The 13,451-nt window shown below is 36.4% G+C and overlaps 1 protein-coding gene across 12 annotated transcripts in view; it reads right to left on the bottom strand.

Moving 5' to 3' along the window:
* ankrd26 (ankyrin repeat domain containing 26) overlaps window positions 1–13,451 on the bottom strand; it is a 48,081-nt gene that overhangs the window by 33,979 nt on the left and 651 nt on the right. For 8 of the 12 annotated variants that reach the window (XR_011190097.1, XM_069192554.1, XM_069192560.1 and 5 more), the window contains exons 2-13: window positions 13,035–13,233; window positions 12,468–12,832; window positions 8,010–8,124; window positions 6,771–6,944; window positions 6,471–6,577; window positions 5,947–6,084; window positions 5,446–5,606; window positions 3,727–3,774; window positions 3,384–3,420; window positions 3,219–3,294; window positions 2,796–2,856; window positions 593–2,265 (exon numbers count right to left, since the gene is read on the bottom strand). Coding sequence is in view for 11 of the 12 variants with exons in the window: in XM_069192554.1 (XP_069048655.1) it covers window positions 593–2,265; window positions 2,796–2,856; window positions 3,219–3,294; window positions 3,384–3,420; window positions 3,727–3,774; window positions 5,446–5,606; window positions 5,947–6,084; window positions 6,471–6,577; window positions 6,771–6,944; window positions 8,010–8,124; window positions 12,468–12,670 (2,793 nt within the window). In the remaining variant the exon portion in view is untranslated. Of the gene's footprint in view, window positions 1–592; window positions 2,266–2,369; window positions 2,564–2,795; window positions 2,857–3,218; window positions 3,295–3,383; window positions 3,421–3,726; window positions 3,775–5,445; window positions 5,607–5,946; window positions 6,085–6,470; window positions 6,578–6,770; window positions 6,945–8,009; window positions 8,125–12,467; window positions 12,833–13,034; window positions 13,234–13,451 lie in introns of all 12 variants that reach the window. The other 4 variants (XM_069192553.1, XM_069192556.1, XM_069192563.1 and 1 more) reach the window with 4 other exon arrangements.

Below are 13,451 nucleotides of genomic sequence, written 5' to 3' on the forward strand. Positions count from 1 at the left end.
CTGAATCAGTGGGAATTTCGAATGAGATCATTCAATAATCCAAAACAGGTCTTCTGATGCAATAGCCAGGTCTAAGGTTAATAATTATTTCTTGCATTTGTGTAGTGCTTTTCGTATTAGTCTCAATTCACTCACCACTGATGCACCACACTCAGGTAGTTCGTTAGGTATCAGCAGACCCTCTTGCATAGCACATCAGGTGGATAAATGGTAAATAACTTCAGCAATCAAATTAAGGGTGGAATTTAGGAAGGCCAAACTCTGTGCAATCCCAAAGTGGATTTAGTATCTGGGTTTAGATTCCTATCTGAAGGATGACACACACAATATTAAAGTGTCTCCGATCAACATACAGGGGTAGTGGGTTAGAAATTCTGGTCCAGAGAAAAGAGTACCACCAGCACTTCTTATAGAAACAATATGGATTTTCTATGGTCTCCTTTCAATTGTATCACTGTACCAATCAGGCCCAAACTTTTCTATTTATTAAGGAGATAATGAGACCAGGCTACATAGGCTCAAATCTTCTACATGTATTAATACCCCAGGTTTGACCTCTGTTAAAATGTATATATAGATGTATTATTCTGACCTTCATATCTTCCTCCAACATCTGCTTTGGTTCTTTTTCAAGATAAGTTACCATGAGACAAGCTGATCCAGCATCCTGGTGGTGACTTGAGTGTTCTTCAACACAATCAACACTGCATTCAGACTGCCTATCCATATCTAGATCAGCAGAGTGGACCAAATTTGTGCCCCCTGCTTTACAGCCCTGTTCTGAGTCACTATCATTCACATTTTTGACTCTTTGAAAAGCTGTGTCTTTTACACCTTTAAGATGTTCTACATCATCCCAGGCTATTGGTTCTGAATCCAGGTCTTCATCAGAATGCTTTCCTATGTGCTTGTCCATTTTCTGCCCACTTTCATCTCTGCTACTATGTGATACAGTGCTCTTGTTATTATTGCCCTTCTGCTGGGCTTGATCAGAGTCCCAAGAATCTTCTTCATTTTCAGATAAATCTTTATTTTCAAGAATTACACTCTTGTTCATGTTAACTCCTGTCTTTTGATGATCATCAGATTCAGCAGACCCTGAATTCGGAACTTCGCTTTTAGATCTTTGATTTTTGTCAAAATTTACTTCAGCTTTATTAACCTTAACAGGTATATTGAGAATTCTATGATTTACATTCTGGATTTCACCCTCTTCTTCCTCTTTGATATTCTTTTCATCATCAATGGATTCCAAATGGTCCTCTATTGTACTGTCTCTGTCTTTTAACTTATCATCATAATCATTTGTGACATCAAATGCAGTCTCATAGTGACCGACTATTAATGATACAGGAACATCATTTGGATGTTTTATTGCATTCAATTTATCTTTAGGCAGTACTTGCTCGTCCATTGAAGCTCCTTCCTCAGAGTCCCAGGAATCATCTAAAGACTTGCCATTTTCTTTGCTTGGTTGAAAAGGTTTCCTTGATTTACTTACTGCTGAAGAATCACTTTCTGCAATACCTCTATGAACAGAAAGCTTTTCAGAATCAAGGTTTTCTTCTTCTGAGCCATCTCTTGACAGAATGACTGAAACAGTCTTTGCTGCCTCAATGTCTATATGTGCTGAAACCATTCTTTCCTCTATGGTTTCACAGTTATCCAAAATTGCATCTTTGTCTTCATTTTCTGCAGGATTATTACTTTTTTCCTCATCTGGTATATTGTTTTGACAAGTCACAACCTGTCCAACAATTTCTTCTGTTCTCTCTTTAAGAAACTCTTTGACTTCAACAGATGAATGTATTCTGTTAGCATCATTACCAACATCAGCTTCGGCACTTTTAACATAATCTCCTCTACTATTACATTGTTTATGCATTTCTTCATCTCCTGCTATGGCTGTGATGCACACACTTGCTACAGCATCTTCCAGATGCTCTTCCTCCCCTTCTTCATCCTCTTCCTTATCCTCTTCTTCTTCCTCCTCCGCCTCTTCTTCTTCCTCCTCCTCCTCCTCTTCTTCTTCCTCCTCCTCCTCCTCCTCCTCCTCTTCTTCTTCTTCTTCTTCTTCTGCCTCCTCCTCCTCTTCTTCTTCTTCTTCTTCCTCCTCCTCCCCATCATCATCGTCTTCCCCTTCAACTTCCTCAGAAATGTCTTGATCTGAGTTCTCACTGACATTATCTTCTTGGTGGTGACTGCTTTTCTGGCTCGTTGTCACATATCCTACACTTTCTTCAAGAATAGCCTCATTATGGTTCTCTTTAAAGCCCAAGAAGATGGTTTGTTGGTGGAAATAAATGAAAAAAGAGAAAAGGATGTTAGAAAAGCCACAAAGATGTAAAAGTTAGCAACAAAAACTTTACCTTACTGGAGCCTTGGAGAGGGGTAGAGGTCATCTGAGGAGGTTTGGAAAAGGACTGAGGTGAAGGGTTTGCTAGGTGAAGGGTACTGGAAGTCAGGGGTAAAGTCGAGGGGGGGCAAGAATTTCTCTCAGTTCCATCCTTGTTCTCGTTCTCTGACTCTCCTTCACTCCTCCAATCAGGGGAATCTGTTTTTACTACAGGGTAGGATCTCATGTTACTAATAAAGTACTACACCAAAACATCAAAACTGAGCAACAAACAGTTCCTAGCCAACAAAATGCTTACCATGGTGACCAATATACAAATGTTTTAGTCAATAAGGGTGACAAAAATAAAAAAGTCAAATGTTCAAATGTATCCCAGAAAACACTCAGGTTTTCATGCGCTGAAATAACTATTAAATGAACAAGAAATATAGAAACTTACCATTCTTCCTGCCCTTCTGGGAAGCATTTAGAAGTTTCTTCAGATTTGGCTTTTGTTGTTTCTATAAGTCAATTATACATGAACATTTTAATAAAAACTGATAGCTCAGTGTGCAGTTACTTATTTTATTAAAATTTCAAAAGCATAACCATACTATACATATACTCAGTACATATACTGTGTTATACTGGTATTTCATATGGGAGAAAATCAATTTAGAGTCACAAAATAGGAATTATATATGAGAATATCCCATATTTACATGCTTAATGTTTCCTTACAAGCTTTCAAGGATCCACATTAATGGTTATAAAAAGGTTTTCAAGTCTTCTACACTATTCAATTGTTTTAAATGTCCTCACTTAAACCTATTTAGATCTTCCTTTATCTGTTTTGAAAAATGTTTTCCATAAGATTTGCCACCTTAGGGCTGAAGTCCAGTTCCTCATCTTCATCCGTGGAGGGCCATGAGTCACCAGCTCCACCTTTATTTGATGCTCTGTAGAATAGAAAACAAAAAAAATAAGCACACTGCATCTGCAAAAAACTACTATAGTTTTTTTTTAAATAACAGAACTATCTTCTTACCTACTGATGGATGCAGTTTGTGAAGTATCTTCCTCAACTGCAATGAACAATGTAACAAATGTAAATCATACACAAAGTACTGTTATTTAGAGGTATTCTATTTAAATCCAATTAAACTATTATAGCAATAAAACATATTTATGATGGCAAAAATCTGAGCATGGCACTTTAGAAATCAGCTGCAAATGGGCACTAAACTGTATGAGTGACAAGTAAACAGGACTAGATCTATCAGCAACACCAAAGGCTAATACTACGAAAGCCATAAAAACAAATACTAACAGCATAAATGTGAATAATTATGCCTTTTTTTCTAGAAGGAGCCTTTGACTGCTTAAGATACCTTTCCCTTCACCTGCTCCTGACAGCTGCTCTGTAGACTGCTGCAGCTCTAGATCCATTCAGAAGGAAAGGCATGAAGGGCAGATGAAACAACGGGATCAAAAAGTACATTTAAACAAATACAAGGAAAACAAAGTAACAAATGAGCACGGCACCAATTTTTGATAAGAAAGCAAATAATGTCCGATTCAAATGGGATCATTATTAATGGTACTCATGGTGTAAAATGTTTAAGCTTAGGTAATTAAAATATGTAATTGGTATTAAAAGATATCCAAATTTATCAGCATACTTCATATTAAAAAAATTTAAACCAAGGAGCAACAAAGAGTACCCTGAAAAATGCCCCATTTAACCACCCAAGACAAAAATATTACAGGCCATATTCATTAAACATTTATGGTCATGCTAAATTAACATGTTTTTTCCTATTGGAAAAATCATCTTTCCTGATATGTATTTAAGAGTTAGTAAAAGAGATTTGAATGTTAATTTATAATATTAGGAATTTCCTATTTCAGGAAACTGTGGTCAAATTAAAGCAACATTAGCAAAATTGTATGAATATAGCCCTCTAAAATGAATGAAAAATTAGGAAATATTACAGTAAACAAAACTTTTAATATAATACTGAATATGAAAGTAATTTCATTGTCATGCAAACCTGTCAGAAAACAACAGAAACAATTTTTATGCTCCTGCAAAAGCTGTGCACATGAAGCCCAATGTAATATCACACAGCAGTCCAATATTTCTATCGAACAAATACACTACCTTGTGACATTCTTGCATCATTTTGAGTGAAGTATTTTTAAGACTTCAGAAAAAAAAATGTCTTCATCCTTCTACAGTATGTCTGATCTAGACTTTAATTATTTTAAGTTTAATAGCCATTCAACAAAGTAGTCACATACAGTGGTGAAAATGAAATAACAAGGAGAAATATTTCCATTGTTGGGTACACTTCTAAACTCTTCGTCAAATATTAATACAGAATTTAAATCTCTTTTAAACATTATGGGGACATCTTTTCCATATTGATTTTAACTCTAATTTCATGTGAAGAAACTCAGAGGAATTTACTATAAACTGGAACTCAGTTAAGTACGACATCTTTTTAAATGCTGTATTCTAGAATACTATTTTTAGAAAAAAAATATTCAAAGTATTTATAGAAAAAAGGTAGAGAATTAAATGTTCTAGTGCCATACATCTGGTCCATTTACTCAAATACACAATTAAATAAACAAATAGAGGATTAGAAATGTAATATAACTGACGGGTAATGAAGTTTTTCAACACATGAAAATAACCAACCTTTGTATTCCTATTCATATTGTAAATGGTTTTCATTTTTTTTATTATTGAAATTATTTTATTTTTTTAATTTGTTTTTTTAGTATTGAAATATACTTAACTACATTCTGTATGGCTGGGTTGGATTAAGTGAGCTATTTTAATATCTCACACAGTGAGATATTTTGTTTTGAAAACTGCAAGCATATTTTATTACTGCACTTTTTTCCAGCAGTTGCAGGAACACATGTAGTTTCTCAAAACAGGTAGAAGTTGGTAAAATACAGAACACACAAATCCCATATTTAAGCAAGGTAAAAACTGTGGATTTTCAGTTCTTTCTCCTTGCACTTAAAAGAGAGCAATGTGGCCAATACGGCTTGAATTAATAGTGATTTCCAAAGGCATACTTCAGAAAACCCACCATCTTTGTCTGTAGCTGGCCCCCCCACTGTAAAAGCAGTCTCGAGTCCTTGGGTTGGGCTGTTGAACAAGGGCACCTTCTTCTCTTTGCCCTGTACATAGTGGGAAGGGGACTGCTGGGGTCTTTTCTTCGTCCCATGCTCTATTATTAGATGTGAACAACTGAAAAGCAAAAGGAACAGGATGTTTCTTAGAGATGGAAAGTTAAACGCTTGTATTTTCTTCAGCTAGCTAGTGCAGCATATAAAAGAAAGGGGCCTTCTGAACCTCTCAGAACTGTGGCATCAACCTTCAACCTTTTGTAGTACATTTAACAGTGCTTACAATGATACCTTTTATTTTTTACATTAATTTCAAAAGAATACTTTTAAACAATTAAAAGGTGGATGCAAAATACATGTTTTTCCCTTCCCTTGGAATAATTTATCTTTTAATAATATTTTCCAATGAACAAACTGCTACCCATAATGTGCAGCACTTGTATTATTCATGTAATACTTACGCATGGTGTCCATTCATTACTGAGTGATCATCAGCTGTCCATCCTTTATCGTCCTTTAATGATATATCCGCATTGTACCGTAACAATAATCGAACCATACTAATTTGTCCATTACTTGCAGCAATCATCAAAGATGTCCTAAGGAAGAAAAAAGTTTGTTTACTACCTTATGAGACTTATGTTTAATGTGTTTCTATGTTTCTTTCTATGTCTTTTGTGCTCACTTTTTCATTATTACTGCTGTGTCATTTATGATATGCTATGAGGCAAAATGCAATTTTGGCAATAAAATTAAAATGATCAAAGAAGATAGACCTGTTTTAAAATAAAATTTGGTTTGATAAAAAAGTCATTTACTGGTTTGCAATTAAATACAGAATCAATTTAAAAAGTTATATGGAAAATGTGGGTCTGGGCTCCAATCATAGCACTGAAGAGGTAAACAGATTTCTGGTCTTCCTCACACCCAACCTCTCAGATATTTAATGGAACCCAATATTTGCTTGTAAGCAAGTATTACATACCGTTTTGAATTATTATCGGCATCTACATCGGCCCCTTCCTTTAAGAGAAATTCTACCATCTCGGGATGGTTTTCTGTAACAGCCAGAATCAGGGGGGTACATCCTTCCTAAAAAGAAAACATCTTTTTATCATGCAACGAAAGTGAATAGGGAATGCTCATTGATATGTCTTTAATGTCTTTATATCAATCCATTTTCTGGCTGCTTTTCCTGGTGAACTTGCTTTATGGTTTATTATTTTTTGTTAATTTGATTTAACATAACACATTTTCATACACACCAATGGGACAAAAGCCAAACCTTGTTTTCAGCATTTATGTTTGCTTTATGCTCCAGTAACTGGGCAGCCATGGAAATGGAAGGGATGAGGGCAGAAAGGTGCAATGCAGTGTTTCCATTGATATCCACAAGGTTTGGGTCCGCATCGTTTTCCAACAGGGTAACTGCACACTGCTCCTGTTGGCATTGCACAGCCTGCAAAATCAAACAGAAACAGACGAAACAATACACAAGGTCAACACATGCAAGTTAGAAATCTTCATAAACAATATGTTCAAATATATCCGAGCAACATATCAATCCATTTATTTTCTAGCCACTTCCAATTCAGGGTCATGGGGAAGCCTATCCCAGCAAGCACCAGGTGCAAGGTGGAGTACACCCTGGACAGGACGCAAGTCCATCACAGAGCACACACAGACATGTGCGCGCTCACACCACAGCCATTTTTTCCAAAAGCCAATTAACCAGACCACCTGGAGGAAACCTACAGCATGTGAACATGGGGAGAACATACTAACGCCTCACAGACAGCACCCCAGGTTTGGAAATAAACCCAGGACCTCAGCACTGCAAGGCAACAATGCTGCACCACTGTGCCGTTCCTGAGCAGAATATATGTAGCAAAATGTTACTTCCCTATAGTCAAGTACGTGATGTAATAAGTATATCATTTCAACAGCAAGGAAACCGACTTTTTTTACAGTACATACATGAAAAGTGATGTGAGTATATGTAAATTACTCATTTTAATGTTATGACTCATTTTAATGTTAAAATTGGAATGTAGTGCACGAAAGGTAGAATTAGGTTCTTCGGACATTCTGTCTGCATATAACTGCCCAGTAACATTAGAATGGATAATAGCACTTTAATTTACATAGTCCCCAAATGTATAATTTTATTATTAGATACCATAACCCTGAACAATGACATTTATTATATTTTTATATATAGTAAGTTTAGTGTTCATTTTCTAACACTTTCTAAGGCGATACAGGAAATCAAGCAAAGCCAAAGGTTTCTTTTTTTCATCCTTTACTAATACAGATTGGAAATGCTTCTGAAATCATGTTGATGATACAGTGTCATTAATGTGGCATGTCACCAAGGAACTCTTGAACTGGGACATTTTTCATGATGTTACTCTGTCAGCTTTTACTGTACTTTTGGTCAAATTCAGCTAAGAAACAAATTGAGTGGATAATATGGTCACCATCCACCAAGTTTAATTTCCAGAACTAGTTTTATACAACGTACCTTCATGAGAGGGGATCGGTTCTGATTGTCACAGAGATTTAATTTTGCTTTGCCTTCTGCCAGGAAACGAACAATATCAGCATGTCCATATGCACAGGCAAGATGTAAGGGTGTTCTGAAAAAGAAGAGAGAAAACAAGGTTAAGAAAATATAACTTCATGTTTATCCTATTTCTGTTTTAGAGTAAGATGTCAGTAACATTTAAAATTACTGTAAATTGTGTACATACTGTATACTAAATGTGCAAAACCTTTAAGCCTCTATACGAAGCTATTATACAGAATATAGTTCTGTTGTTGTTCCTGTGTTGCGTGGATGTTTTATGTTTAGTTCAAGCGGTGAAGTACTTTCTTTTGGTGAGAAACTGCTCCTCATCTATTTGTGTGGTTGGCCCACCAGCAAATAATGGCTGCTGCATGCCACTCAGGTGAGTCCTGTCTTATATGTAAAATATATCCTTTTAGGAATTAAAAAAAACTACACACATGAAGAACTGTCTCTGTTTTTTACAGATGTAACTAAGTGTCAGTGTATTAATATGTATTGTAACTGTTGTAGCATCAAACTAAGAACATAAGGCAAAGCTACAAAAATAATCCATCGTTGTAGATGACATAACCCACAAATTAGGTGCAGCAGAACAGTTCAACAGTGATGAAACTAACTATACCAGACCAAATCCTGCAATTACTTTGGAAAGGCGAGTATGGTAAATAACCATTATAAAAACAGCTCAGATCCTGGACTCCTGCAGGGTTTGTACCCTGCGTGACCAGGAAGGAACAGCAGCGGGAGTTCTTTTAAATGACGACTTTAAAACAGAATCTCAGATTCGAAAAGGCGACTACTCTTTTTCCTTTGTGAACAAGCATCCAAATAATATCGTTTGATGCTGTTCATCAGTCTGATTTAGTGTTTTTAATTACCTACATACATTTTGCTGTTAAACCAAGAAAGCCACTTTAATAACTTCAGAAATATAGAACCTCAAAATTCACATTTAGCAGATTGGGTCTATTAACTCCAAAGTCTATTAAAGTGAAATCATTTAAACGGAGGATTGACTGTAATCTGGTCATTTGCAGCTGTTATACATATAAAAATGATTTATAAATCACCTCTGTAAACCCATGAACGCTGTACATAGTGATAAAAAATATACAATAAAAAGCTAAAAATAAAATACAGTCACCGAAAGTCTGAGATTCAGTCCTAGGTTCAGTGAGCAAAGGACCAGTCTCAACTGAACAGAGCCAATGGGAGGCAGTGTAAACATGCAGGAGTTCAGAGAATGATGGAACAGATTACTTAGAGGCTTAAAAGTCAGTAACAAGATGTTTTATTGAATATATGACTTTATAGGCAACCAAAGTAGAGATCTGAATGTAGGAGAGATATGTTGCCAGGGTCTGGTGTGAGTCAGAAGTGTAGCTGTGGAGTTCTGGATACATTGTAACATACTAAGAAAAGTGTTAGGGAGCACACAGGGCAAAGAGTTACAGAAATCAAACCCTGATGTCATAAATGCATTAATCAAGCACTTAGCATCCAACATTCATAAAAATTGCCTAATGCTCGCTATATTTTTAGGTGAAAAAAGAGATCTTCATACATTTTGTGAAGTGTGGCTCAAAAAATAGAAGGTGTGACTCCAAGATTCCTGACTATGACTGGTGTCGGAATGAGGAAGCCATCAACATTTATTGTGAAGCTTTCCAGTTTTTTGCTACGCACTAGTAAAATGTAGATTTTGTAACTATTTAGCATTAAGAATTTGATGTCAACTAGAGCTTGATGTCACACAGACAAGAGTAACATGACAAAGGCTGGAGATCAGAGGGGCAGATGTTTTAATGTAAATCTGAGTATCATCTGCGTAACAACGAAACAGAAGACCATGTTTGCATATAATCTGATCAAGAGAACTCATATAAATTATAAAAAGCAATGGGCCCAAGACCGAACCCTGTGGCACACCATGATTGACTGGGGCCATAGAAGATTTATGAGGACCAAGAAAACAAAATGCTGTCTGCCAGTCAGATATGAGTAGGACCAGTTAAAAACAGTACCGTTGGATAGACATCATATCAATAAAGAATAAATGCACACCTTGATATTAATGGCAGCAAAAACAGTTAAGAACCCAAGTTAGATATTTTAAAACAGACATGGGAATATGAGGTGCACTAAAATGTCAACAATTTTAATAAAAATTAAATAGTTATAATGCAGAAAATGTAAATTCACCAGGCCTTCAAAAAACTGCTGTTAGAAAAGACTATAGTTTTATACCTGAATTTATCAACATTAATCAACACACCTGACTGAGAAAATGATCATATGTGACAAACTGAAGCATTCTAATTATTAGAATGTATGGCATAGTAATCAGCTGAATAAATTCTCTCAGCTATTTAGGGTTTTTTTTTCTTTCCCTCCCTTATTCCCACTGCATTCTTCAGAACCTCAGCAACAATGAAGACTGTGTGCTAAAATGTTAACAGTGAGGTTGCAATCAAAATCAGCCATGAACTGAAAAGGTAAGACATAAGATACAACATGGACTCTAGCCATTTTTTCTATTACAGTAAAGTTAATAACAGTTTAATGACAAAACAAAGGAAAGTCTTCAAAAGGAAATAATATTGGTGCAATCCTGTCCTAACGCTTTGCTGTAGCAGGTAATAGCTGCTAGCATAGGATGCTTCCCAAGCTGGAGAAGTTAACACAAACCATGGAAAGCAGGGTACCGAAGCTGGCTAGCAAAGCTCAGAAACACTGCATTGCCTAAGAGAACTACACTTCCCAGAACCCCACTCAGTGACTTCCTGGGGTGTGTCTACATTGCAAGTCACTAAGATGCCTGCAAGTTGTGACATTCTGTAGGTCCCACCAGGCACTGGTAGTTTCACTGGCGGTGGTCTGTGTAACTGGCGCACGCTGACAATCAACTCAAGTGGGATCCCTTATTTACAGGTTTATTTTTTTAAAAATGAGAAAATAAAATGGAAGGGTTTCCAGACGTTTTGTCAGGATGGCACAGGATACAAGTACTATAGTACAGCTGATAACAGGGAACTAACTACCAGTCCACACAAGGATGCTACTCCCATCTCCTGTCCAACAACTGTGACACCTAGTTACATAGGGTAATCCAACTCTGGACATTGTCCAGTGGGTTTTATAGGAATCCTTAAAACTCCAGCTTCTTTAGGAATAAGGTAAGTCTGCAACTTGGCTAATTAGGTAAATTCAATGAGGCGATTCAGGCCTAAAATAGAAAGCAAATGACCAAAAACCTTCTGGTTCTCTAGGACTGGATCTGTACACCAGCTACAGAGCAATTTCTAAAGATGTACAAAGTGGAACCTGTAGCATACTCAAAACTGCATGGGATCCGCGTAGGTTTTTACATTTATTAGAAAAATATTTAAGTACCAATTGGCCCATTAACGTTCATTTGAATTCACATGAATGTTCTAAAACCTTCTTCACATGTATCTTTGAAGAACATTAGTTTTCCATTAGAATAAATTTATCTACAAATGTTCCAGAGGATGCTGATGCAAATTGCAAGTAAAATAAGTGGAGGATGACATTTGATGTTTAGTGGTTATCCTTTTAAAGATCGTATCGGATCACTTATTATGTTTAGAAATATTTGCTGTAGCTTAGTTGCTATGGCAAGTACACTATACTGTATATCAAATTAATGCTCAGCCTAAAACTAGAAATTGGACTAGTTCTGGCATATTTGCAAAACAAATGTGACCCAAGTTAAAAATGTTATTAAATGCATATTTTAAATAACAAAATGTCTTTATGTAGCGTTACAATTGAAAAAATTAATCAATTCATTTTTTAAAATAATAAACAAAATGTGATATTACAAAGATTAAATGTGAAATATTTGCCACTCCAATTAAATGTAATTTTGAAATAGCAAGCAGGCCTTTGCCCTGTAATCCACACTGCAACAGAAATAATAAACTACCATTTTACAGTGCTATCAAAAACTCTGCAGCTTACCTCCACCAATTAAAAACAGACCAAAAGACAGACAACAGTTAATAGCATTTACAAGTGTCTAACAATTACACCAGAAAGAACATGAACTAAAAGCTGCACAGGAACAAGAGAGGTAGGACTTAAGACCTTGGGCTCATCTAGCTTGTTCGGATGATTGCAACCATTGTAAATCATGTGCAGGTTAGTGTACATCCCATTTTATAGACATTTCTGGAGACAGGAATTAATTTGACATATTCCCCTAAATGTGAAAGAAAACTGGATTTATAAATCAACAGAAATACAGGATAACAGGTCTTGATACGGGACAACACAATACCTAACACATATTGAATTTGTTAGCAATGTTTCATTACACGATACAAACAAACTGTTTCAGAGTGCTGTTTTCTCAGGAAAGCTGTCTAGAGAGAAAATTAAACTTACCTGTTTTCTTTATCCAGCTGATTGAAATCATGTTTCTTTACAAGTTGTTTGAGCTTGGTCAGATCCCCTGTAGAAGCAGCCTTGTGTAGCTTTCCTAGATCTTTTTCCTTTAGCTCATATCCAGCAGACAGCACACTCCCCGTGTCAGACGAATTGGGAGAAAACCCCTTTTTCTTCTTCGCAAAGCTAAATATCTTCTTCATCGTGAACTGTTTCGAGTCGGACAAGGGATGCACGACTTCATCGCCCTGCAGTGTCCAGGCGTTGTTCACTCAGGTGCAAAAGAAGATTCACCTTGGGCGTCTTTTCCATTCCAAAAATAAACCAGTAAATCGGATAAGGATAATGATGTCAAACTCATGAGTCTAGCAGAATGAGAAATAACACGGCGATTTATTTATTCTATTTTATTTTAATAAAATACATACAGTAAATATGCCCTGAGCAATTAGGATGTCTGATTATGATAGCATGTTTGCGATCACTGTGTCCTGTATCCCTAAGACCACATACTGTACATAAATACAATTTCAGGGCATAACATGCAAGGATAATAATTTTCCTTACCTTATCAAATCGGGGTTTCGGTGAAAAATGGTCGACAGTGTAAAAAAGACAGCAATTGCCTCATTTGGAGTTTAGTCGTTATCAGTAGTTAATTTACACCATACTCCCATAGCTGCACAATTCGTGTACCACCAACAGCAGCAGCAAGGGCAGGAGCTCAATTTACAGAGTCTGTAACCAAGGCAACCACGCCGTGCATCTAAAAACAGAACAGGATGGGGGGTTTAACAGCCTGGCATTACAAAAACAACGAAACGGGTTTTCTCGGTTCGTATAACCGACCGCCACAATATCATACGAACATATCATTGATCAAACTAGACTGGGAATCGGCTACGACAGGTCTTGTCTCCACTGGCAGTGTTGGTGCTCCGAGTCTGAATAATTCATCGTCATCTACAACCGCGACATTTGAAT

Source organism: Lepisosteus oculatus, chromosome 7 (genome assembly GCF_040954835.1).
Source record: "Lepisosteus oculatus isolate fLepOcu1 chromosome 7, fLepOcu1.hap2, whole genome shotgun sequence".
Classification (NCBI taxonomy): Eukaryota; Metazoa; Chordata; class Actinopteri; order Semionotiformes; family Lepisosteidae; genus Lepisosteus; species Lepisosteus oculatus.